Source organism: Heptranchias perlo, chromosome 18 (genome assembly GCF_035084215.1).
Source record: "Heptranchias perlo isolate sHepPer1 chromosome 18, sHepPer1.hap1, whole genome shotgun sequence".
Classification (NCBI taxonomy): domain Eukaryota; kingdom Metazoa; phylum Chordata; class Chondrichthyes; order Hexanchiformes; family Hexanchidae; genus Heptranchias; species Heptranchias perlo.
The window spans coordinates 5,936,313-5,963,881 of record NC_090342.1 but is presented as its reverse complement, the minus strand read 5'-3'; the positions used below and the strand labels follow the sequence as shown (position 1 = coordinate 5,963,881).

At 46.4% G+C, this 27,569-nt stretch overlaps 1 protein-coding gene across 1 annotated transcript in view; it reads left to right on the top strand.

Moving 5' to 3' along the window:
- Positions 1-27,569, top strand: part of nav3 (neuron navigator 3) — a 247,403-nt gene that overhangs the window by 5,418 nt on the left and 214,416 nt on the right. The window contains exons 3-6 of the mRNA XM_067999283.1: positions 2,618-2,690; positions 10,460-10,637; positions 16,196-16,264; positions 22,078-22,208. Coding sequence (XP_067855384.1) covers positions 2,618-2,690; positions 10,460-10,637; positions 16,196-16,264; positions 22,078-22,208 — 451 coding nt within the window. The remainder of the gene's footprint in view (positions 1-2,617; positions 2,691-10,459; positions 10,638-16,195; positions 16,265-22,077; positions 22,209-27,569) is intronic.

Sequence of the window (27,569 nt, the reverse complement as noted above, 5' to 3'; positions counted from 1 at the left end):
AAGCTAGAGCTCCCTGGATATCTAACGATATAGAGATTAAAATGAAACAGAAAAAGGAGGTTTATGATGAATGTAAGGTTCATAATACAGTAGAGAACCAGGATGAATACAGAAAGTAGAGAGGAGATCTATGAAAGGGAATAAGAGGGGCAAACAGAGAGTATGAGAATAGATTAGCGGCCAACATAAAAGGGAACCCAAAAGCCTTTTGTAAACATATAAATAATAAAAGGTTAGTCAAAGGAAGTGTGGGACTGATTAGGGACAAAAAAGATCTTCTTTTGGAGGCAGAGGACATGGCTCTGGCACTAAATGAATACTTCACATTCGTTCTTCACCAGAGAAGATGATGCTGCCAATGTAGCAGTAAAGGAGGAGGTCGGAGCAATATTGAACAGGATAAAAATAGATAAAGAGCAGGTACTTAAAAGATTGGCAGTACTCAAAGTAGAAAAGTCACCCGGTCCAGATGGGATGCATCCTCGGTTACTGAGGGAAGTAAGGGTGGAAATTGGGGAGGCTCTGGCCACAATCTTCCAATCCTCCTTAGATATGGGGATGGTGCCGGAGGATTGGAGGATTGCAAATGTTACACCCCTGTTCAAAAAAAGGGAGAGGGACAAACCCGGTGATTATAGGCCAGTCAGCCTAATGGTGGTGGTGGGGAAATTTTTAGAGACAATAACCTGGGACAAAATTAATTGGCACTAAGAAAAGTAAGGGCTAATAAATGAAAGTCAGCACTGATTTGTCAAAGGAAAATTGTGTTTGACTAACTTGATTGAGTTCATTGATGAAGTAACAAATGAGGGTAGTGCGGTTGATGTGTACATGGACTTACAAAAGGCATTTGATAAAGGATCACATAATAGACTTGTTAGCAAAATTAAAGCCCATGGGATTAAAGGGACAGTGGCAGCGTGGATAAAAAATTGGCTAAGGGACAGAAAGCAGAGAGTAGTGGTGAATGGTTGTTTTTCAGACTGGAGGGAAGTATATAGTGGTGTTCCCCAGGGGTCATGTCAGTGAAATGGACAGACACTTGGCAGATGAAATTTAACGCAGAGATGTGTGAAATGATACATTTTGGTAGGAGGAATGAGGAGAGGCAATATAAACTAAATGGTGCAATTTTAAAGGGGGAACAGGAACAGAGAGACCTGGGGCTGCACATACACAAATCTTTGAAGGTGGCAGGACAAGTTGAGAAGGCTGTTAAAAAAACATATGGGATCCTGGGCTTTATTAATGGAGGCAGAGAGTACAAAAACAAGGAAGTTATGCTAAACCTTTATAACACACTGATTAGGCCTCGGCTGGAGTATTGTGTTCAATTTTGAGCCCCACACTTCAGGAAGGATGTCAAGGCCTTAGAGAGAGTGCAGAGGAAATTTACTGGAATGGTACCAGGGATGAGGGACTTCAGTTATGTGGAAAGACTGGAGAAGCTGGGGTTGTTCTCCTTACAACAGAAAAGGTTAAGAGGAGATTTGATGGAGGTGTTTGAAATCATGAACGGTTTTGACAGAGTAAATAAGGAGAAACTGTTTCCAATGGCAGACGGGTCGGTGACCAGAGGACACAGATTTAAGGTGATCAGCAAAAGAGCCAGAGGCGACATGAGGAAACATTTTTTTACGCAGCGAGTTGTAATGATCTGGAATGCACTGCCTGACAGGGTGGTGGAAGCAGATTCAATAATAACTTTCATAAGGAAATTTTATTAATTACTGAAGGCAAAAACTTACAAAGCTACGGGGAAAGAGCAGGGAAATGGGACTAGTTGGATAGCTCTTTCAAAGGGCCAGCACAGGCATGATGGGCCAAATGGTCTCCTCCTGTGCTATATCTATCATGATACTATGATGCAACATCAATAAAAAAACAAATTATCTGGTCCTTATCACATTACTGTCAGTGGGACCTTGCTGTGCTCAAAGTGGCTGCCGCGTTTCCTACATTACAACAGTGATTACACTTCAAACGTACTTCATTGGATGTGAAGCACTTTGGGACGTCCTGAGGTTGTGAAAGGCGCTATATAAATGCAAGTTCTTTCCATTCTTTCTTTCTCGCCGAAAGTTTCAGGAGCTCTCGACGCTCACTGAGTTTGGTCGACTTTTTTTTTTACTTTGAAAGTAGTTCTGCTCGAAGGGGAACCAAACCAGGTACATTAGAAGGAGTTCTCAGCTGTTCACAGGAGCGCTAGGAGTCCGACATTTGTCACCACTCGCTGCCTTGGCATGGTTTCCGCTCTGTCACGTTTCACGCTGTCTCTTTGGGCAATGACCCACTCCTCCTAGTATATGCGTAGCTATTAACTGTGCCTTCATTGTTCCATATATGTAGTGTACAAATCCAGCCAGGCTTTACGTAGGTGGAACTGTTGGCACACTGTTCCAGATTAAGCATTTATGAATTGTTTAACATCCTGCACAAAACTGGGACAATGAGAGCTTTATAGCAATCTCCAAATTAGGTTTAATCATTCCTTGTGAGATTTTTGCTGACTGGGTCAATATGAAATGAATGTGGAGTATTCACTCCTTTTGCTGTATTTCTGGAGTTTTAGAAGTGTCCTGTTAATCGTATTTTTTTTCTTTCTGTTTTATTCCAGATTGAGAATGTCGATGCATGCCTCAGCTTTCTGGCAGTGAGGGGAGTTCATATCCAAAGTCTTTCAGCTGAAGGTAAGTCCAGGCCAGGCACTCACTGACTGGGTGCGCTCTTCTTATTTCTTCAAACTCTGCATTAATTGGACAACTGCTATGACTGTAACAAGGGGTCACTCACACCGCACTCAGTGAACTGGGGGACATTGGTGGTCGGATTGGCCATGGATAGGGAGAGCTGATTGGTGCTCAGATTGACCATGGATAGGGAGAGCTGATTGGTGCTCAGATTGACAATGGATCACGAGAGCTGATTGGTGCTCAGATTGATCATGGTTAGGGAGAGCTGATTGGTGCTCATTTTGACAATGGATCGCGAGAGCTGATTGGTGCTCAGATTGATCATGGACAGGGAGAGCTGATTGGTGCTCAGATTGACCATGGATAGGGAGAGCTGATTGGTGCTCAGATTGACCATGGATAGGGAGAGCTGATTGGTGCTCAGATTGATCATGGACAGGGAGAGCTGATTGGTGCTCAGATTGATCATGGATAAGGAGTGCTGATTGGTGCTCAGATTGACAATGGATCATGAGAGCCGATTGGTGCTCAGATTGATCATGGTTAGGGAGAGCTGATTGGTGCTCAGATTGATCATGGATAGGGAGAGCTGATTGGTGCTCAGATTGACCATGGATAGGGAGAGCTGATTGGTGCTCAGATTGATCATGGATAGGGAGAGCTGATTGGTGCTCAGATTGACCATGGATAGGATGAGCTGATTGGTGCTCAGATTGATCATGGATAGGGAGAGCTGATTGGTGCTCAGATTGATCATGGATAGGGAGAGCTGATTGGTGCTCAGATTGACCATGGATAGGGAGAGCTGATTGGTGCTCAGATTGATCATGGATAGGGAGAGCTGATTGGTGCTCAGATTGACCATGGATAGGATGAGCTGATTGGTGCTCAGATTGATCATGGATAGGGAGAGCTGATTGGTGCTCAGATTGATCATGGATAGGGAGAGCTGATTGGTGCTCAGATTGACCATGGATAGGGAGAGCTGATTGGTGCTCAGATTGATCATGGATAGGGAGAGCTGATTGGTGCTCCATTTCGATAGGGAGAGCTGATTGGCGCTCAGTTTCGATAGGGAGAGCTGATTGGTGTTCAGTTTCGATAGGGAGAGCTGATTGGCGCTCAGTTTCGATAGGGAGAGCTGATTGGCGCTCAGTTTCGATAGGGAGAGCTGATTGGCGCTCAGTTTCGATAGGGAGAGCTGATTGGCGCTCAGTTTCGATAGGGAGAGCTGATTGGTGCTCAGTTTCGATAGGGAGAGCTGATTGGCGCTCAGTTTCGATAGGGAGAGCTGATTGGCGCTCAGTTTCGATAGGGAGAGCTGATTGGCGCTCAGTTTCGATAGGGAGAGCTGATTGGCGCTCAGTTTCGATAGGGTAGGCACATTTTCAAGGGCTGTTCCAAACCCCTTCTTACTTCCTCTTTCTGAGGCCCGTGACTTCCTGATACCACAGCTTTAACCCCCATCCCCCCACCACCATCACCCCCCGAGATCAGAAAGAAGGCCTTAGAGCCCCAACCACTAAAAGTAGCTGCAGTTTGGGTTTGAAACGCTCAATTGTTTGGGATGGGGTTCATGATCCAATTGTCTGTGGGGTTGGGCATCAAATGGTTTCCCTGATTCCCTGTTCACGCACCAAATTTATCAGGTTCTGCTTCAATGTAATAATAATCCAGAGAACGTGAGTTCACGTCTCACTGTGGCAGTTTGAGTATTTTAATTCAGTTTTTAAAAACCTGGAAATAAAAAGCTGGTGCCAGTAAAAGTGACCGTGAAGCTGTCGGATTGTCGTAAAAAACCCAACTGGTTCACTCATGTCCCCTCAGGGACGGAAACCTGCCGTCCTTACCCGGTCTGGGCCTATTATGTGACTCCAGTCCCACACCAACGTGGTTGACTCTTAACTGCCCTCTGAAGTGGCCTAGCAATCAGGGCAATAAATGCTGACCTTGCCAGTGACGCCCACATCCCGAGAATGAAAATTTTTTTTAAAAAGCTGTGACACCGAAGTTGAAGTAACCGCTCCCTGTAATCTCTGCTATTGCGACGTCACGATCCGTTTTCCATTAAGTTTAGAATCATAGAATCATACAGCACAGAAGGAGGCCATTCGGCCCATCGTGCCCGTGCCGGCTCTTTGAAAGAGCTATCCAATTAATCCCACTCCCTCTCCTCTTTCCCCAACACCCGTGCAGATTTTTCCTTTTGCAGTATTTGTCCAATTCCCTTTTGAAAGCCACGATTGAATCTGCTTCCACCGCCCTTTCTGGCAGCGCATTCCAGGTCGTAACAACTCGCTGCGTTAAAAAAAACTCTCCTCATCTCCCCTCTGGTTCTTTCGCCAATTACCGTAAATCTGTATACCTCTGGTTACCGACCCTCCCGCCAATGGAAACAGCTTCCTTGAGAGCCCTCAACGTAAAAGAAACTTCTCCTAACATTTCCCTGAATTCTTTTGATGATGACCTTAAATTTACGGCCTTTGGTTACCAAATCACCGACCAGGCGAAATAGATTTTCCTGATTCACTCAGTCAAAACTCTGACAGCCAGAAAACCGCGGGCTCAAATTGCTAATTATGCGCTTTCAACGGGCAAGGCTGGTGATGCGAGTGGGATTTCGGAAAATTTCTCCCATCGTGCAAAAGTATGTACAAAATAAAATGAGTTAGCACAGGAAAGGAAGGAAGGCTGCTTTTTGTTAATGGGTCCACTGGCACATCTGTAATAAAGTTGTCTTTCGTCATTCACTGGTGTTTTCTTGAACTGTGGCAGAGAGATTGGTGATTTTATCACCCAGAATCAATATCTCAGAGTGTAGTTATTCCCGCTTAAAGAATTACACTCAGCTGTCGTTGAGCTGTTCTCTTCTCATTTAAAGGCACCTTTAAAAGGAGCAGGTGTTGCTCGGAGCGTTTTTAACTCTTTAGGCCTCAGTTTCGTTTTAATTTGTTCTCTGGGCGTGAGTGACACTTATTGCCCTGAGAAAGTGGTGGAGGGTGTTGTTCGAGCGATTGTTTGTACAAATGAGTGGCTTGTTATGCCACTTCACAGGGCATTAAGGGTCAACTGTATACAACAGCAACAACTTGCATTTATATAGCGCCTTTAACTTAGTGAAACGTCCCAAGACGCTTCACAGGAGTGTTATCAGACAAAATTTGACACCGAGCCACATAAGGAGATATTAGGCCAGGTGACCAAAAGCTTGGTCAAAGAGGTAGGTTTTAAGGAGCGTCTTAGAGGCGGAGAGGTTTAGGGAGGGAATTCCAGAGCTTAGGGCCTAGGCAGCTGAGCGCACGGCCGCCAATGGTGGAGCGATTAAAATCGGGGATGCGCGAGAGACCAGAATTGGAGGAGCGCAGAGATCTTGGACTGTTGTCCAGCTGGGTGGGAGTGCCCTCGCCTGGTTCCATTCTTATCCGTCCAGTCATAGCCAGAGAATCACCTGCAATGGCTTCTCTTCCCGCTCCCGCACGGTTACCTCGGGAGTCCCCCAAGGCTCTATCCTTGGCCCCCTTCTATTTCTCATCTACGTGCTGCCCCTCAGCAACGTCATCCGAAAAAACACAACGTCAGGTTCCACATGTACACGGATGACACCCAGCTCTACCTCACCACCGCCTCCCTCAACCCCTCCACTGTCTCTCGTTTGTCACGCTACTGGATGAGCAAAAACTTTCTCCAACTAAATATTGGGAAGACAGAAGCCATTATTTTTGGTCCCCACTGCAAACTCTGTTCCCTAGCCACTGACTCCATCCCCCTCCCTGGCCACTGTCTGAGGCTGAACCAGACTGTTCACAACCTTGGTGTCCTATTTGACCCTGAGATGAGCTTCCGACCACATATCCGCTCCATCACCAAGACCGCCTACTCCCACCTCCGTAACATGGCCCATCTCTGCCCCTACCTCAGCTCATCTGCTGCTGAAAATCTCAAACATGCCTTTGTTACCTCTAGACTTGACTGTTCCACTGCCCTCCTGGCCAGCCTCCCATCTTCCACCCTCCATAAACTTGAGCTTACTCAAAACTCTGCTCCCCGTATCCTAACTCGCATCAAGTCCCGTTAACCCATCACTCCTGTGCTCATTCACCTACATTGGCTCCGGGACCGGGAACGCCTCGATTTTAAAATTCTCATCCTTATGTTCAAATCCCTCCATGGCCTCGCCCCTCCCTATCTCTGGAACCTCCTCCAACCCTCCAACCCTCCGAGATCTCTGCGCTCCTCCAATTCTTGTCTCTTGTGCATCCCCAATTTTAATCGCTCCACCATTGGCGGCTGTGCCTTCAGTTGCCTGGGCACTAAGTTCTGGAATTCCTCCCTAAACCTCTCCGCCTCTCTCTCTCTCTCTCTCTCTCCTCCTTTAAGACGCTTCTTAACATTTACCTCTTTGACCAAGCTTTTAGTCACCTGTCCTAATATCTTCTTATGTGGCTCGGTGCCAAATTTTGTTTGATAATCACTCCTGTGAAGCGCCTTGGGACGTTTTACTACATTAAAGGCACTATATAAATGCAAGTTGTTGTTGTAGTAGATCTGGAGAAGGTTTCAGAGATAGGGAGGGCCGAGGCCATGGAGGGATTTGTAAGCAAGGACGAGAATTTTAAAATCGAGGTGTTGCTGGACCGGGAGCCAATGTAGGTCAGCGAGCACAGGGGTGATGGGTGAACGAGCCAAGTGTGGGCCAGACCAGGTAAGGGTAGCAGGTTCCCTTCTCTTTAAGGACATCAGTAAACCAGTTGGGTTTTATGACAGTCTGCCAGCTTTAATCTCTTTCTGGTGCCAGCCCACAAATTAGTAGGTTTATTAAATTTAATTTCACAACTTGCCAGGGTGGGATTTGAACTCACAACCTCTGGGTTAGTTAGACCAAGATCCACATGCACTAGCAGCCCTTTAAAGTTTCAGTTCTGCCATATTACAGAAGTTCTTGGTAAAAATGAGCGAGGCCTGTAAGTAATACAGTCTGGGTCACGTGGAAGGAATTCCGAGTGTCAATACTTGAAATTCAGGAGATTCCAACAGAGCCCAGACATCCCATAGCAGTAAACTAAAGCAGAGATTCCACGCCCTGTTGGAATTTTACACTGTAGAATCCATAGGATGGATTCATGCAACCATGAGCCAAATATAGCCTGTGAGTCCAGGCAAAACGACTTCTGAAACCCAGGCAATTCAGTTCTATTTACGCCACTATTTCTCACTCGCTGCCTGTACTGTTTGAATTTCATTGGCCTGAAAGTTTGGAAAGGGCTGTTGGCTTATTGGTGGATAAATGCTAAATCAGAACACCAGGGGCTCTCAGCATCAGCAACTTGAGATACGTAGAAATGAATGGGGACGGGGATTTACACTTTATATGTGGCCTCGAAGCTCCTTTACCCACAAAGACAAAGAGCTTGGACACTCCTCATCTAGAGGGGTGAATCGAAATGTTCCATTTGGCTTCAATCTACTTAAGGAGGTTTTAAAGGGAAGGACTTGCATTTATATAGCGCCTTTCGTGACCTCGTGACAGCCAATGAAGTACTTTCGAAATGCAGTCACTGTCGTAATGTAGGAAAAGCCAATTTACGCACAGCAAGCTCCCACAAACAGCAATGTGATAATCAGTTTTTAGGTGTCGGTTAAGGGCCATAAATATAAGATAGTTACTAATAAATCCAATAGGGAATTGAGGAGAAACATCTTTGCCCAGAGAGTGGTGAGAATGTGGAACTCGCTACCACAAGGAGTAGTTGAGGCGAATAGTGTAGCTGCATTTAAGGGGAAGCTAGATAAACACATGAGGGAAAAAGGAATAGAAGGATATGCTGATAGGGTTAGACGAACTAGCTAGGGAGGAGGCTCAAGGGAGCATAAACACTGGCATGGATCAGTTGGGCTGAATGGCCTGTTTCTATGCTGTACATTCTATGTAGAATATTGGCAAGGGAGAACTCCCCTGATCTTCTTCAAAATACTGCCATGGGATATTTTACATCCACCTGAAAGGGAAGACAGGGCCTAGGTTTAACATCTCATCCGAAAGACGGCACCTCCGACAGTGCAGCACTCTCTCAGTATTACACTGGAGTGTTGGCCTAGATTTTGCAGTCAAGTTTCTGGAGTGGGACTTGGTCCCATGACCATCTGACTCAGAGGTGTTACCTCTATACACAACACTAACCTCCAAACACAGCACCAATCTTCAAAGAGCAGCATTAACCTCCATATGCAGTGCTAACCTCCATTCAACAGTATTAAATTCTCCCTGGTGTCCTGGCCAATATTTATCCCTCAAACAACATCACTAAAAACGGATTATCTGGTCATTTATTTCATTGCTGTTTGTGGGATCTTGCTGTGCGCAAATTGGCTGCCGCGTTTCCCTACGTTACAACAGTGACTGCACTTCAAAATAATACTTCATTGGCTGAAAAGCGCTTTGCGACTGCCTGAGGTCATGAAAGGTGCTATATAAATGCAAGACTTTAATATTGAAAAGCCGAAAGAGGAACCTTTATCAATGTGGGACTGTACAACTGATCTCACTGGGAACACTCTGCAACTGGAGTCTCTGTACTGAAATAAATGGAGGAACTTGGGTCAGCCAAACTGGAGACTGATTTATTATTGCTTATATTCTGAGACTTATTTTCTTTTCCTTCTTCTGCAGAATAGGATGTGACTAAGCACAGCCAGCTCTACGCAATATACTTCTCATGTGCCTGTTCCTGGCAGCTAGATAATACTTACTATTCCCCACAAAATCTGTTCAGACTGAGGTCACTGTACAGTACTCTGTGAATGGAGTGTTGGCTTCCAATACACAATTGCTGGACCCAGACATTTTAAATCCGTCTTGCGTGTGTGTCAGGCTTCTGTTTTTATTCTCCCCCCTGTGTGTATGTTTTTGCTTAATTTTATCAATTTTAAGGTGTCAGCTGTGGCTCAGTGGGTAGCACACTTGCCCTTAGGTTGGAAGGTTGTGGGTTTGAGTCCCACTTCAGAGACTTGTGCACAAAATCTAGGCTGACACTTGGAGTGCTGCACTGTCAGAGGTGCCAGTTTTTGGATGAGACGTTAAACCGAGGCACCTTCTGCCCTTTCAGGTGAACGTATAAGAACCCGTGGCCACTATTTTGAGGACGAGCAAGGGAGTTCTCCCCGGTTTCTTGGCCAATATGTATTCCTCAAGCAAAGAAAGACTTGCATTTATACAGTGCCTTTCATGGCCTCAGGCCGTCCCAAAGTGCTTTACATCTGAAGCGTAGTCACTGTTGTAATGTAGGAAATGCAGCAGTCAATTTGCGAACAGCAAGATCCCACAGACAGCAATGTCGTAACGACCAGAGAGTCTGTTTTTTTTGGTGATGTTGGTTGAGGGATAAATATTGTCCATGACACGGGGAGAACTCCCCTGCTCTTCTTCGAAATAGTGCCGTGGGATCTTTTAAATCCACCTGAGAGGGGTAGACGTAAAAGTTTGGTTTAACGTCTCACCTAAAAGGCAGCACCTCCAACAGTGCAGCACTCCCTCAGCACTACACTGGGAGTGTCAGCCTGGATTACGTGCTCAGTTCTCTGGAGTGGGACTTGAACCTATAACTTTCTGACTCAGAGGCGAGAGTGCGGCCCTCTGAGCCACAGCTGACACCCCAGGAAGTTTTTTGTGTTACTTTAAAGTAGCGATGAATCCCAATGAAAACTGCTTTGCCTGCGCTGAGACGAAAATGTACGTCAAAAATCTAAGCGTGTTCATTTCTCTTTTGCAGAGATAAGAGATGGAAATCTAAAAGCCATTTTAGGACTCTTTTTCAGCTTGTCCCGGTACAAACAGCAGCAGCAGCAGTACCAGGACCTGATTGAGCTTCAGCAGCAGCAGGTGCAGCAGCAGTCCCTAGCATCTGCCTCAATCTGTCAGCAGAGGGCCCAGCAAGACATGCAGTCCAGGTACGACCTTTAGCCTCTACCCTGCTCCGCCGGGAGGAATCCGTACTGAAGTGATTTTAACGCACCGTCCTTCGACTGCACGCGTTCTATCGTAGGATCCATCAACGCCTTTTGAAACGCGAGACGTTTTAGAAACAGGAAGAATCCATTATGCCTAACAAGCCCATCCTAGCCCATCTTCCCACTCATCTCTTCCTCCTCCATAAGCATGTCCAACTGTCTCTTGAAACCGCTTATATTATTTCTGTCAACCTCTGGTTACTTAGTCTACCTGGTTAGTATCCTCTTTATATAATGGTCCTGCCTCAGTTCCCCATTTGTTTCCAAATGATGCCTCTTTGTCATCACGAACGATTAGTCCGGGCCAACTTCAAAGGGTAAACTTCCGCAAGTCAAAAAAACGCTGAAATCAGTATTGACACCACCTTGTCAGCCAATGAATTGGAGGCGGGGGTGGGACTTACAGCAGGACTCACAGCAAACAGAGTCTATTTAAACTGAGTCTCTACAAACTACAGCAAACAGAACTCATGACCGAAACTACAGCAAAGTCTCCCGATAAAAGCAGGATTATTTCTCCAGCGAAATGCAGTGAGTGGAGGATAGTTACAGAATACAAATTATGTGCATAAAATCAATCCCAGTCATTTACAGCAGTGCGGGCTGCAGGCATGATTGACGGGGGAATTACCCAATCATCTCCGTTCAGGCTGGGAATAGTGGTGTCACTATATGCAGCCAGAAAAGCAGTGTTAAAGACTCTGCATCACCCATTTAATCTTCTGCAGGAGATGATTAACCAATGGCAAAACTCCCAAAAAGGTGAGGTGCTGTGAAACTTCTCCTTGCTCCTTCCACAAACATCCTCAAATTTCAATCTTAAATCGTGTAGTGCCAAAGGCCACATTTACAGAAACAGTCGCAGATTGTCTGCCACCGGACCCCATTGGCCATCCACAAACATTCAGCTATCACTTCTTGCAATGTTGTTTTAATATAATACAGATCCCATCAATAGATTGGAATTCCAGTCAGCAAAATCCACGCACAAACAGTTAACGAGCTCCTACCAGGCTCCTGAGGGCTATTTATTCCAGATGGTTTATCGGCCGCATAAAAGCACAACCGGGAGGAGCTCGTTAACCGTTCACACGAGTAGTCACCGCCGCTTATAGCGAGCGCGTTGGCGCGAACGCGATTTGCCCGCTATAAGCGTTGAATGGTAAAACCGTTGATTGGTCGTAAGCATTACCAAAAACAGTCCCCACTGTTTATGAAGCCTGCTCACCGCTCATGGAAGAGTCCTCGGGATAGATTTAACAGCATTCCCTGTGCCTCGGTGATTCGGTGACAGGTTCCAGTCTGTCCGTCACGGGGATGATCTCGACTCACTTCCCGATCCAAATGGCTCATCGTCTCTTGGAGACACCGAGAGCGAGGGAACGGGAACAGAGGAGGCAACAAACGGCTGACTGGATTCCAATTCCATCCCCGCGGTTATGCCTTGAACAACAGGGACCCCTTGATATCACTCCAGGGTGACTGTTACTCTCTCAACGGACAATAATGATTTCCTAAGAATTCATCCTGGTGCATTTGTATCAATCCCAGCCCCAGTCACAGCCCACTGGTTAAATTGAGAAAATATAGCAACAGGTTTTATGGGATGTTCAGTCTTACAGGCTGTGACATTCCATGCTTTGCACAATTGGCTTGAACCTATAACTCTGGAGGGCGTCTATTCCTCGAGCCGGTTTTAGTCTACGGGTAGGAGCCACTTCTCAATGACTAAGAACTGGTGCAAATCCCACCTGAAAGGCCAAGTGCGAGTTACACTCGATTCGCCAGTGTGAGCTCATTTGCATAATTATTCGCAGCACCAATTGCGGACTCGGGCAGGTCTACGGGGCCCTCTGCTGGTAGGAGAGGAAGATTGCGTGCGAGTCAAATTTAAAGGGATCGGGTCAATTAAGGGGGAGTGTCTCAGTAAGAGGACAAAAATCCAGAGAGGCTTTGGAGAGCCTCAAAAGGCAACTTCAAGCCTGAAGGGGCTGGCGTTTCAGAAATGGCCCACCACAATGAAGGCAAAGGCAACTCGAGGAGCGGACATGAGTCCACGGACAAGCGGCAGAGCAGGCCAGCATCCAGCTTCCTATTTGATGGTTGTTGAGGGGGAGGTGGTGTGGCATGAGGTGCTTACAAGAAGGGTTGCCCTCTGTGCCATTCCATAGTACCATTCCCATAGCTCAGCACAGGACAACTTGTAAAACACGAGATACTGGGCTCAATTTTAACTCCTGGGTGGGAGGACCAAAAGGACCGGGAAGTCCGGCGGGAAGCCTGGCGGTTAAAATCGGGTGGCAGGATGCCCAGCGACCCTGGGGAATGGACCGATCTGCTACCCCAACGTCAAATTGTGGAAGAGCTTGCACTTTCTCCTCCTGAATATTAACTTCAAAGCCGTTCCCCTCACCTCCCATGGGTTCTCCCTGATTCCCTTCTCACCTGTTCTCTCGGGCTGAACCAGACTTTGCTCAATGTCAGTGCAGCCCGTTTGAGTCTGAGCAGAGCCTCAAGCCCTGCCTTCTATTCTTTTCCATGATCGGCTCTTTTCACCTCCATAACCTCACCAGCCTTTGCTTTTTGCCTCGCTCCTCGATATCACCGAGACATTCATCCATGCCATTGTCACCTCCGGACTCAACTTCTCTAATTCTTTCCTCTCCAGCCTCCTGGGCTCCACCCGACATAAAGTCCAACTTGTCCAAACTCTGCTATCTGCACCCTGGCCCTCTCACCTCACACACCTGTCTTTACCGTCTACCATTGGCTTCACGTGGTGGGGTTACAGCAATCCAGGAAACCAGAGTTTAAATCTCACCCTGGGCAGTTTGAGAATCTAAATTCAGTTTAATAAATGTGGAAATAATAAAAAGCTGGTATCAGTAAAAGTCACCACAAAGCAGCCGGATTATCGTAAAAACCCAACTGATTCACTAATATCCTTTAGGGGAGGAAACCTGCCTTCCTTACCCAGTCGGGCCTATATGTGACTCCTGTCCCACACCAAGGTGGTTGACTCTTAACTGCCCCGTGGAATTTGCTGCCCCAGGAAGCTGTGGAAGCTACATCATTAGATAAATTTAAAACAGAAATAGACAGTTTCCTAGAAGTAAAGGGAATTAGGGGTTATGGGGAGCGGGCAGGAAATTGGACATGAAGCTGAGTTCGGATCGGTCAATGCCCTGTGGGTGGCGGAGAGGGCCCAGGGGCTGTGTGGCCGGGTCCTGCTCCGACTTCTTGTGTTCTTTAGATTTGTGGTTGGGATCAGATCAGCCATGATCTTATTGAATGGCGGAGCAGGCTCGAGGGGCCGATTGGCCTACTCCTGCTCCAATTTCTTATGTTCTTATGTTCTTATGTTCTGCCCTCTGACGTGGGCCGCTCTGTTGTATCACACTGCTACACCACCTTCTCAGCGCAGCTGGGAATGGGCGATAAATGCCGGCCTTGCCAGCGATGCCCACATCCCGAGAATGAATGAATGAATACCCTTGACAATTGACTTCAAGATCCTCGTTCCCTGTTCTAAATCCCACCAGCGCTACACCCCTCCCCCACTCCACCTATGCAACCTTCTCCAGCCCCACATCCCAACTTTCACCCTCCGACTCAGGCCTGCTGCCATCTCGGCTCCCAGGGTGGTCCCAGCCCTTTAGGTCATCGCTGCCCTATTGTCTGGACCTCCCTCACCTGAACCCTTCACCTCGCTACATCCCTCCCCACCTTCAAAAGCCTCCTCGAAACCTATCATTTCTACCACGCCTGTCCACTTTGTTCTGTTCATCGTTCCCCATCTCTGCCGTCACCCCATCTTCTGCGGACATTTATTCAAGTTTGCTCCGATTAAGGCACCTGTCCACGGATTAGGTGGGAAGAACACTTTAGTCACGTAGGGGCTGTACTTGCCTGCGCATCCATTTCAGATATCGAAACAGATAGCCGGTTTAAACACTAAATACAAACACCGACTTTCTACATCTGCAGTGACACATTTCCTCCGTGTGTAACTGAAAGGTTGGCCGCTTATTGAAAAAGTGCCACTGCAGGATTAAATGATAAGTAACTGTACAGCCGCTGTGATCACTGTATGTTAGCACCAGAGCTTTGCTGGGCTGCACTGTAATTTGCTAAATGACATTTGGCTTATTTGGAACTGATTATGTGAAAATTTGGCTGACAGCATGTCTGCTGAAACCTTTAACGTTCTAATCCTTATGTGAGACAGCACAAATGTAACTGATTTTTTTTTTTGCGCTCGGCTTTAATCCACATATGTTTCTTCTTAGGGACTGGGAGGTTGATAGTTGGCCATCTTTATCCATTTATTCAGCTTATTCTGATCATGAAACGCGAGAGGCCGCCACGGTTCAGAAATGCCCCTTGATGTTAATATGCACATTGGGTATTTCTCCTTGTCCGTTACAATCCCAGTAGATTGCAGATTACGGCGCGAAGGCAGAAAAGCAGGTTTCTGAAATGAGGAACAGTTCCTACATGGAGAAGTAATGGCCTATTTCCCCCCTGCCTGAGCTCTGTTGGGTGCGGTTCGACCCGTAAGTCGGGGTTAAATAAGAATTGAAAGAAGTTAAAACTACTGTTACCCGAAGGTGATTTGGAAAATGAAGCCGTCCATCCAGGTTTCTGCCAGTGCAGCAAGTGACTGATTAACCTGACCACTTGCTGTCTCCAAGCTTTATTTTAAGGGTGGACTTCCAAACACTAGTTGGATTTACATAAGGTTTTGAGGCAAATGCAACTATAACACCATAAATTGACTCTGTAAAATTCCAACTTTTGATTAGTGTTAAGGAGGGCAGTTCAATGACCCTGGTCTCAGGATCTGTGTTGACCATAGCTGTAGCTTGACCCTAATATAGTAGAATTACTTCAGGCAGCCGTAGAGGAGTGATATCAACACGTTACATGTCCTACTAGATTTTTTTCTCGCTGCTTCTGTCAGAAGGACCGATGCTGACCAGTCGCCCTGTCCCTCCTTGTGTGTGTTTGCAAAACAAACTTGTCCCCCAGTTGTCACCAATCTTGAAGCAGCAAGACTTGAATCGCGAGATGAGCGGTCGCACGGCCTTACGACTTGGCTCAGCGCTTTGACCTTGGCTTGACTGCATTTGAACTCAAGAACCCAACACCGTAAATTGGCAGCAATTGATGGGGTCAGAGCAAAGAGTTAGACATTAAAGGTTAAAGCATTGGATTGAACAAGGAACCAGATCTCCTTATATCTCTGGGCAGGTGGAGTGGGGAAACAAAATACAAAGAGGGCTGTGTTTCTTATCAACATCTTCATACCCACCAGTCTGCCCAGATCTCTCGTTTCATATTTATGTGCAATGTCACGTGACTCTATTCATGCGTGGCTGTTTTTTCAGTTCTTCGAAATCAGTTTGATGTAACTGTCATGTCGATAAAATACATTTACGTGTAATCTTTACTGTTTCCTGTTTTTTTTCCCCTTCTTTCTCTCTTTTGTTATGCAGTCTGGCAGCTAGATATGCAACTCAGTCCAAACATGCTGGGACTGCAGCCAATCAGAAAAAGTCTACTAGGTCAGCTGGTAATGCTTATCCGATGCCTGCTCAGTTTGTGTGGATGGTCAGTTTGTAATCAGTGTGTCACATGGAGCACGGGTACTGTCCTCATTTAAAAGAAGGGGGCGGAGGGGAAGCAAAGCTTCTGATCCTTGCGTCTAATTACTGAGGCGTTCGAATACTTAATGCCTTTCTGTGTAGTCATTTTCCCATGGAGACTGAGAATCTTAGGACAAAGAAATCGTTTTTTTTTTGTTAATAAACTGATTCCTTCGTCATCATTTGGGAAACTGTAGCCGAGAACCAAATTAAGAAAGTACGTCTTACTGAATAGGGGGTTTGCTGTTACGTTTAAGTGGTACACGTGTAATGTTGCCAGCTCTGGTTGGACGTATTCCTGGAGGTGTCATCACATGACCTACCTCCAACTACCCCGCCCCCACACTCCGGCCATTGGTCGCCCAACACGTCCATCCTCGCGGCACTCCGCCTTCCCACGACCAATAGGAAAGTGAATAGACTCTTTGTCACCTGATTGGATGATTCTTGGCCATCAGTCAAATGGCCTTTTCTCCCCCATGTCTGATATTTTTATAACTAATAGGCAAAAGTGTTCAAAGACATTTTTTTTTTAACGGCCCTGTAATTTTTCTCTTGGAGTCACTCACAGCAGCGTCCTGGAGATTAGTCTTTAATTTCTGGAAACTCCAAGGCAATGCTGGAGGGTTGGCAACACTATACACGTGGCAGACAAATACTTCATCGTTTAAATATATGATTCAGTACAATTTGAGGTTCAGATTCTGAGGATAATTAAGGTTTGCTATTTGAATCCGAAGGACATTTGTAATCATGTTAAACTTAAAATGGGTGGAAATCGGCCTGCCAGAATGGTTAAAACGGACATCGTTATGAGGAGGGGAAAGAGTAAAACAGATTGAACATTGCCTCATCTCAAAAGATATTACTGAGTCAGCGTGTCTGTGTCATGTCGTTTTAAAGCTGTGCTTAATCATATCCTGTTGTGTATGTATAACCCAGCGTGACACACACACATCCTCATCCAGTGTCTGTCATTGTGCGGAAAAGTCTGTCGAATTAAGTTAGAGACGGACCAAGCAGATTCCTGGATCTGTGCAGGCGCATTCTTCCAGGAACTGGAGGTTGCTTGGGTTGTTAGTTCGCCGGTGAGGTCAGCCTGCATTCAGAGTGCCCAGCTGCACAGACCTCAGTAACCAGCTCTAAATACCAACAATTAAATGACAAATGAGACCTCGGAGGGTGATTAATGCTCCACAGGAAGGTGTTATTAAACAACTACATGGTAACTCTTAAAATAACTGCTCGACCTGCGCTCTAAACTGGAACCCCACCCCCCCCTCACTTGCTCAGATCAAATCCCAGTCCGATCCAAGTTTTTTTTTTGTTTTCACACGCCATAATTTTAAACACAGTTTTCTCCCCAGTGAGTTCAGATTCTTGCCTGGAGTAACATCGAGTTGATATCCGGCTTGCAAACGGTAAGCCCAACTCAAGATTGCACTGCTCACCGCTTTAAGAAGTCGCGCTGAATTATGCCCCTGAAAATTCATAGAATCATACAGCGCAGAAGGAGGCCATTCGGCCCGTCGTGCCTGTGCCGGCTCTTTGAAAGAGCTGTCCAGTTAGTCCCACTACCCCCCCCCCACCCCCACCCCCCCACTGCTCTTTCCCCAACAGCCCCGCAAATTTTTCCCCCTTCAAGTGTTTATCCAATTTCCTTTTGAAAGCGAATATTGAATCTGCATTGAATTCCTGAAAAATGCCCCGTGGAGGCAGGTCTGACCCCCCCCCCCCCCCCGCCCCCCCGATTTGCCACAAGTTTAACGGTTTGGGAAGGTGGAAGAGGGGCGGGCAGAGGGCAAGTCGGTGCTCTCCATTCTCCTGCTCTGCATGGTAGTCAGGTCTAGGACAGTGTTGGCAGATGCCTACTCACATGTCACTACGATCCAATTGGACATAAAGGAGCGAAAGGGTGAGAAGGGAAGAAAAAGCACATGTTTTAAATCTTTTGAAATATTTTGCCAAGGCATAACTGTTTCTAAATGTGAAGCCTGGTAGAGAGTGTGCCCATCACACACCAGATAATCTCACTTTGTTACAGATGCAATACAATGTTAAGGAGAAAAATAACAGCCAATTATCTGACCCCGCAGTCTGAAATTCACTACTTCTCTCCGATTGGCCTCTGCAGTTTATCAGAGGCTACAATGACTTCAATTTGCCTTTTTAAAACTGTGGCCTTAAAGGCACAGGAGAAGTTAGCAGTTAAACATCACAACTGTGCTCCAGACCAGGGAGAGATAAAGGGAGACGAGAGATAAAGAGAGACGAGAGATAAAGAGAAAGAGAGAACGATAAAGAGAGAGATAGAGAGCGAGAGATCAAGAGAAAGAGAGAGATAAAGAAAGAAAGAGAGAGGGTGAACGAGATAAAGAGAAATAAGTACTCTTAAGTCTAGATTAGATTACAGTAAACTTCTTGATGATGTGCTACAGTCTCTGATATGGACACATGCCCTGTGACTCCTTAAAAGACAATTATCCCTTTACAAAGTGCTGAGCTTTGCACTGTGCCATGCCCTTAAGTATTCAGAAGGTGGCAGCATGCCACTGTGAATGACAGGGCATGGAATTAATTCCTGTACAGTTCCCGTGCTTGGGACATAATGGCCTGGAAATTCCGCCGAGAATCTCTCAAGGTAACTTCAGCAAGAGACTGGCGAGACGCCTGCTTACATCATAATATCTCGGGAGGTTCCTGCCGGTCCCCCAGTGGGAGATCAGGGAGAACCTCTGTGGAATTTCAATAAGTTACACCTTAATTTGTGTCCCTGTGAATCAAAAGCAAACGTGCAGCTCAGTAACTTAAAATGGAGAAGCCTTATTGATTAACGTTTTGGCACCGATCACAAGTTCTGCTTCCCTGATCGTGAGGTTATTTAAAATTATTTTTTTGTTTTTATAAGGGATTTTTTTTTAAAGTTCATGTGATGCTGCTTTCTGCTCTGAGATGTTCCAACATCCTCTTTACTGGGCCTTTTCACTGTGCGAGGAACGATGGCTCTGGGTCTGGAAACTGTTTAACAAATTCTCTTTTTTTCTCACACTGCTAAGTGACAGCATGAAATGATTCCAATGTCAAAGTCTGGCACACCACAAAACTGTACTTTACTTCAAAACATAAGCTCCGGATGTACAGAGTGACATCCCGATTTCCCAAACTGTCCATCATAGGAACATGGGAAGGAACACAGGAATGGGAGGAGGCCATTCAGCCCCTCGAGCCTGTTCTGCCATTCAATTAGATCATGGCCGATCTGTATCTTAACTCCATCTACCCGCCTTGGTTCCCTAACCCTTAATACCCTTTGCCTAACAAAAATCTATCAATCTCAGTTTTGAATTTTTCAATTGACCCCCAGCCTCAACAGCTTTTTGGGGGAGAGAGTTCCAGATTCCCACCCCCCTTTGTGTGAAGAAGTGCTTCCTGACATCACCCCTGAACGGCCTAGCTCTAATTTTAAGGTTATGCCCCACTTGTTCTGGACTCTCCCCACCAGAGGAAATATTTTCTCTCTCTATCTACCCTATCAAATCTTTTAATCATCTTAAACATCTCAATTAGATCACCCCTTAATCCCCTATACTCAAGGGAATACAAGCCTAGTCTATGCAACCAGTCCTCGTAATTTAACCCTTTAAGCCCCAGTATCATTCATAGGAACATAGAAACAGGAGTAGGCCATTCAGCCCCTAGAGCTTGTTCTACCATTCACTGGGATCATGGCTGATCTGTATCCTGACTCAATTTACCCACCTTGGCTCCATATCCCTTAATACCCTTGGCTAGCAGAAATCTATCCATCTCAGATTTTATTGAGCTGGCATCTACTGCTTTTTGTGGGAGAGAGTTCCACACTTCTACCGCCCTTTGCGTGAAGAAGTGTTTCCTGACTTCTCTCCTGAATGTCCTGGCTCTGACTTTAAGGTTATGTCCCCCTGTCCTGGACTCCCCCACCAGCAGAAAAAGTTTCCCTCTGTCTACTCTAAAAACCTCAATCGAATCACCCCTTATCCTTCTGTATTCCAGGGAACACAAGCCTAGTTTATGTAATCTCGCCTCATAGTTTAACCCTTTGACCCCCGGTATCATTCTGGTGAATCTGCGCTGCACCCCCTCCAAGGCCATTAAGTCCTTCCTGAGGTGCAGCGCCCAGAACTGAACGCAGTTACTCCAGATGCGGCCTGTCATTATGAAATCACTGCATTAGTGCTCAACGAGCTGTGGACTTGCCACCCCTTGGGATCTGGTGGGAGAGTTAGCCCCAACCTATTGTACTTAAGACCCTTTAATAGAGAGGGAGTAGTCTTTGGCCTGGTCAGTCTGGGTTAAAATTGAACTCAATTGGTGGAGAGGTGAAAGGACTGTGCCCGGCTCACTGTGCCACCCTACTTGTTTGTATCTTAGCTACAAAAATGTCCGAGGGCTGAGATGCCCTTAAACAGAGGTGAGGTGAGAAACTTACTGTATATTTCCTTTGAAACAGTCAGGAGTTTTTAAGGAAAAATGTGCCATAGATTTCAAATGAATAGGGGGCATAAATATAGGATAGTCACTAATAAATCCAATAGGTAATTCAGGAGAAACTTCTTAACCCTGGGGGTGGTTAGAATGTGGAACTCGCTACCACAAGGAGTAGTTGAGGCGAATAGCATAGATACATTTAAGGGAAAGCTAGATGAACATGTGAGGGAGGAAGGAATAGAAGGATATGCTGATAGGGTGAGATGAAGTAGGGGTGGGAGCATAAACACTGGCATGGACCAGTTGGGCCGAATGGCCTCTTTCTGTGCTGTAAATTCCACGTAATTCTATGTAACCACCCCCCTCCCCAGTGGAGCGTTCATCGGTTGTCAAGGTTTGAACCGTCTGTGAACCGAGACACCACCCCGCACCCCGCGCCCCCCGGAAGTTTCACTCCCCATTGGGCCGAGCTCAGACTCGTGGCCAGGCTGCATTTGCACTTTAACTGTCCGCTGGTGTGAAGCATGGCTGCTTTCATCGAGTCACATCGAGTTCTGCAGCACAGAAACAGGCCACTCGGCCCAACTGGTCGATGCCGGCTTTTATGCCCCCACCTGACCTCTTCCCACCTCTCTTCATATATAACCCGATCAGCAGATCCTTTTGCTGCAGTTATAGTGCGAATGGAACCTTAAAAAGGCGCGGAAGCCGCTTGGAATAATTGAAATTGCCAGTGCCCGTCTCTCAGGCTGCTCTTAATTAAAAAAAAAAATCAGCCTCTGCGATTTTTAGTTTCTTTTTTTAATTCAAATGCAAATACTGTCACAGGAAGGATAAGTCTGCGGGAAGAGTTTTGAACCCGAATTTGCCGATTTTTTTTTTAAACACGAGTAGTTAAGGCCCCAGAGAGTCACACTGCACCTTACTGTTTGCACAGTGATTAGAAAATGTTGTGGGGGGAGGGGAGAGGGGGGAGGGCATCAGGAGGTAAACATTAACCGATCAGAAAAGGCCTCATACTCTTGTTGATATTGGAACAGAGCTGAGTCGGGAAGCATCTTTGTTGAGCAGACGCACCAATGCGGACCCAGAACAGACAGTGACTGGTGTGTCGGAGGGAGGTGGGTAGCGTAAGAGGGCGAGTGAGCGATTGTAATGAGGCTGGCAGGTGGGAGGGAAGCAAACGGTCCACGCAGTGGGTCCGAACGTACATCGTCACCTCGCTGCCTGCCGCCCAGCTTTCTGACGCTTCCATTGCCTTGCAGGCTCCCGGGGCCCTCCAGGGTGTCAGCTGCAGGCAAGGTCCAAGGAGCCAACAACTTGAACAGGCGGAGTCAGAGTTTCAACAGCATCGACAAGAACAAGCCCCCACAATATGCAGCCGGCAACGAGAGAGGTAAACCCCTTCCGAATAGTTCCTTTAACTCTGCCTTCCAGAGCTACTTGTATTTATAAAGCACCTTTCGCGACCTCAGGACGTCCCAAAGCGCTTTATAGTCAATGAATTACTTTTTGAAGTGTGGTCCCTGTTGTAATGTAGGGAAACGCGGCAGCCAATTTGCGCACAGCAAGATCCCGCAAACAGCAATGTGATAATGACCAGATCACTTGTTTTAGTGGCGTTGGTTGAGGGATGACTTACTAGGATGCTACCGGGACTTGATGGTTTGACTTATAGGGAGAGGTTGGATAGACTGAGACTTTTTTCCCTGGAGAGTAGGAGGTTTAGGGGTGATCTTATAGAAGTCTATAAAATAATGAGGGACATAGATAAGGTAGATAGTCAAAATCTTTTCCCAAAGGTAGGGGAGTCTATAACGAGGGGGCATAGATTTAAGGTGAGAGGGGAGAGATACAAAAGGGTCCAGAGGGGCAATTTTTTCACTCAAAGGGTGGTGAGTGTCTGGAACGAGCTGCCAGAGGCAGTAGTAGAGGCGGGTACAATTTTGTCTTTTAAAAAGCATTTGGACAGTTACATGGGTAAGATGGGTATAGAGGGATATGGGCCAAGTGCAGGCAATTGGGACTAGCTTAGTGGTATAAACTGGGCGACATGGACATGTTGGGCCGAAGGGCCTGTTTCCATGTTGTAAACTTCTATGATTCTATAATAAATATTGGCCAGGACACCAGAGAAAATAAAAGATGAGAGATTGAGTAGAATGGACCTATATACTCTGGAGTTTGGAAGAATGAGAGGTGATTTCATTGGAATGTATAAAATTTTGAGAGGGCTTGATAGGGTAGATGCTGATTTCCCTGGCTGGAGAGTCTAGAATTAGGGGGCATAATTTCAGGATTAGGGGTCAGCCATTTGAGACTGAGATGAGGAGGAATTTCTTCACTCAGAGGGTGGTGAATCTTTGGAACTCTCTACCCCAGAGGGCTGTGGATGTTCAGTCATTGAATATATTCAAGACTGAGATTAATAGATTTTTTGACTCTAAGTGAATTGTGGGAAAGTGGAGTTGAGGTTGAAGATCAGCCATGATCTTATTGAATGGCAGAGCAGGCTCGAGGGGCTGGATGGCCTACTCCTGCTCCTATTTCTTATGTTAAAGCTCACCTGCTGCTCTTCAAATTGTGCCATGGGATCTTTTACGTCCACCTGAGAGAGCAGACAGGGCCTCAAGTTTAATGTCTCATCCCAAAGACGGTATCTCCGACAGTACAGCACTCCCTTTTCCTGCATTGGGAGTGTCAGCCTGGATTTTGTGCTTAAGCCTCTGGAGTGGGACTTGATCTCATGACTTTCTGACTCAGAGGCGCGTGTGCTACCCACTGAGCCACGGCTGTGTGTTGTGCAAACGTACAGAAAAAGTCAATTATTTGCTTTCTCAAAGCAGGCGTGTGCAAAGAATTACATCCGTTCCAACGGGATTCTTGTTTCAGAAAGACTGAGGCGATACGATTGGGAGCATTGGCAGTTCAGGAAGACAATGCCATTTTTGTTTCGCTTGTAGCCTCACATTTTGGACATACCTATGGGCGCTCCATGCCTGATGTCACTGTGGTTTGCCTGTATGCACTGACGGTGTTTGCTGGGCGTACAGCCATGTGTGAAGGGAAGGCACAATGGCCCCTCTATTTGGCCCACACACGTTTCTCCTCTGCTGGCTGTGGCCGCACTGGACCCAACATCATCTTTAATTTTTAAGAAAAAAACAGGGAGGAGCCCCCCCCCCGTTTCACCTCAGAAATAACAAACTACGAGAGTTGGCGCTCTCCCATGAAGGCGGTTTTGTTGGAGGCAAGTGGAAGAACTAACAGCCAATCGTGACGCGCCTGCAGTCACCATCCTCCAACCCTCCTCCGATAGCTAAGTGACGTAAGTGTCCGTTAATCTAGCTGTGGAGCGTGCAGTTCTTGTGGAAAATGGCTGAGTAAGGAGAGAGACAATCCCGATTTGCGAACGGTACCCTAGCCCTGTTGGTAAACCTCTGCTACGGAGAAATGCGAGCAGATCTTTTGGTGAGGCAGGTGGGCTTCCAAAAACTGCGGCCTCATGCTGCTCAAAGAACGAACTAGGGCCTCAGAACTACTCAGAGGGCCTGGCTGGAGATACAGAAGAAGTTGCACGACTTAAAAAGAAGAGCGGGAAGGTGAGTCGTGAACAATACGAGGGCAGGGTATGAATGGGTATGAAGGAATGTAGTAGCTAATAGAGAGACGTTAGCGAGAATGCAGCAAGCAAAGCACTGGAAGTGAAAATAGCGGGGTTATGCAAATTACATCACGCGTCCAAATGAAAATGTGTCACCAGCAAGAATTGTCATGGGCCAAATCACCATGGTCCTGATTTTAACTGTCACCCACCTGCCGGAAACCGGGCTGTGGTGGGCGGGGTGGGGGGGGCGGTGCAGTTAGAATAATGGGAGTCACTTAACCCCCCTCCTCTGATCCCGCTGCTTTCCCACCGTGTCCTGACATAAACCTACTCTTTTGAGCAGGCGCACAGGACGCCTGCAGGAAAGAAGCGAGTCCTCCTTTAAATATGCAGATCGGGCCGGATGACGTCTCTTAGGCAAAACATATAACAGCAGCGTACAGTGCAGAATCAATGGCATTAAACTACTTATTGCATAGGAAGAAGCTAGCCTTGATTTATCTGTGGAGGAGAGTCTAGAAATTGCAATAGAGTGCCTGATTTACTGGTGTGTACCATATTAATTCAAATAGTGCCATGGGGTCTTTTATGGCCATCAGCTTAACATCTTATTTGAAAGATGGCACCTCCAACAGTGCAGCACTCCCTCCGTACTGCACTGAAGTGTTAGCCTGGACGATGCGATCAAGTCTCTGGAGTGGGGCTGTGAACCCACAACCATTTAGGCTCGAGAGGCGAGAGTGCCAACCAAGCCTCGGCTGACACTTTTACTGAGCGTTAGAGATTGGCAGTATAACTTCAGGAAATCTAGATCCAGCCTCACTAACCTGATTGAGTTCTACAAGGAAGTGTCCAGCGTGGTGATCATGGTGCTATATTTGGATTTTGAGAAAGCCGTCAATAAAGTACTATAGTCCCCACCGCTTCAAATGTCCATGTTTAAATCGGGCAGTTGCTTATACCGACCAAAAGGCAATAACCATTAATCATTTGCACTAACGTCAATTTCAAAGTTGCAGGTTACAGCGTCTTAAGTGCTCCGTTTGTTTTGGGGAGAAACAGCTGTGCTTACTCACTAGTTTGCCCCTTGTTAAGGTGCACTGATTGCAAGAACAAACATAACATGGAGCAAATCCACGGCACCGTGGGAGACTCGGCTGCACAGGGGGGCAAAAGAGATGCAGTTGTTATAGGGGATTGGATAGTCGGGGGGATTGACAGGCGTTTCTGCAACCGCTGTTGTGAGGCCCGCATGGTGTGTTACCTCCCTGGTGCCAGGGTAAAGGACATCACTGAGAGGGGGCAGAACATTTTCAGGGGGGAAGGAGAACAGCCAGAAGTCGTGGTCCATGTGGGAACCAATGACATTGGAAGGAAAAGGGTCGAGGTCCTGCAGTCAGAATTTCAGGAGCTAGGGAGGAAGTTAACAAGCAGGACCTCAAAGGTAGTAATCTCTGGATTATGCACGAGTGAGTATAGGATAAGACAAGTGTGGCTGGAGACATGGTGCAGGAGGGAGGGCTTCAGATTCCTGAGGCATTGGGATCAGTTCTGGGGCAGGAGGGATCTGTTCAAGATGGATGGGTTGCACCTCAACAGAGCTGGGACCAATGTCCTCGCGGGGAGGTTAACTAGTGATGTGGGGGAGGGTTTAAACTAATTTGGCAGGGGGGGTGGGCACCAGGATGAAACATTAGAGAGGAGAAACAAGGTGCACAGAGGACTGGGAGGGACAAGTAGCACTAGAGTAAAGAATAGTTCAGGAATAGGAGGGATCAGACAGGGGACAAATGCGAGGCTGAATAAGATGAGATTGGAGTGCATGTGCGTAAATGCACATGGTGTGGTAAATAAGGTTGGTGAGCTGCGGACACAAGTTGCCACATGGGCCTATGACATAGTGGAAATAACAGACCTTCCTCAAAGAAGGGGAGGATTGGGTACTTAATAGTCCTGACTATAAGATATTCAGTAAAAATAGGGAAGGAAAGAAAGGAGGGGGTGGGGGGTGGCAGTATTGATCAAAGAAACTATTGTAGCACTGGAAAGGGATGATGGAGTTGAGGGTCAAAGACAGAATCTATTTGGTTAGAATTAAGGAACAATAGAGGAACTATTACACTACTGGGTGTATACTATAGGCCACCAAATAGAGGGAAGGAGATAAAGGAGCAAATTTGCAGGCAGATTACAGAAAGATGCAAGAACTATAGAGTAGTGATAATGGGGGACTTCAATTATCCCAATATAAACTGGGATAGTAACGGTGTAAAGGGCAAAGAGGGAAAGGAATTCCTGAAATATGTTCCAGAGAACATTCTGGAACAGTGTGTTTCCAGCCCAACCAGGAAGGAAATGGTGCTGGATCTAGTTCTGGGGAATGAAATGGGGGAGCATTTGGGGAACAGTGATCATAATATCATTAGGTTTAGAATACTTGTGCAAAAGGACAAGGAACAAGCAAATGTGAAAAGGCTTCACTGCAGGAAGGCTAATTTCAGTGAGTTAAAAAGGGATCTTGCCCAGGTGGATTGGAATCAAAAATTGGTGGGCAAAACAGTAATTGAGCAATGGGAGGCCTTCAAGGGGGAGTTGGTTCGGGTACAGAGTAGACGCATTCCTACGAGGGGGAAAGGAAGAGCAGCCAAAACTAGAGCTCCCTGGATGACTAACGACATAGAGATTAAAATGAAACAGATAAAAGGAGGCTTATGACGAATGTAAGGTTCATAATACAGTAGAGAACCAGGCTGAATACAGAAAGCACAGAGAAGATCTGAAAAGGGAATAAGAGGGGCAAAGAGAGAGTCTGAGAATAGATTAGCAGCTAACGTAAAAGGGAATCTAAAAGTCTTTTATAAACATATAAATAGTAAAAGGGTAATCAAAGCAAGGATGGGACCAATTTGGGACAAAAAAGGAGATCTTCTTGTGGAGGGAGAGGGCATGGCTGAGGTACTAAATGAATACTTCACATTTGTCTTCACTAGAGAAGAGGATGCTGCCATTGTAGCAATAAAGGAGGAGGGAGTAGCGATATTGGATAGGATAAAAATAAAGAGGAGGCACTTAGAAGATTGGCAGTGCTCAAAGTAGAAAAGTCACCCGGGTCCGGATGTGATTCATCCTCGGTTACTGAGGGAAGTAAGG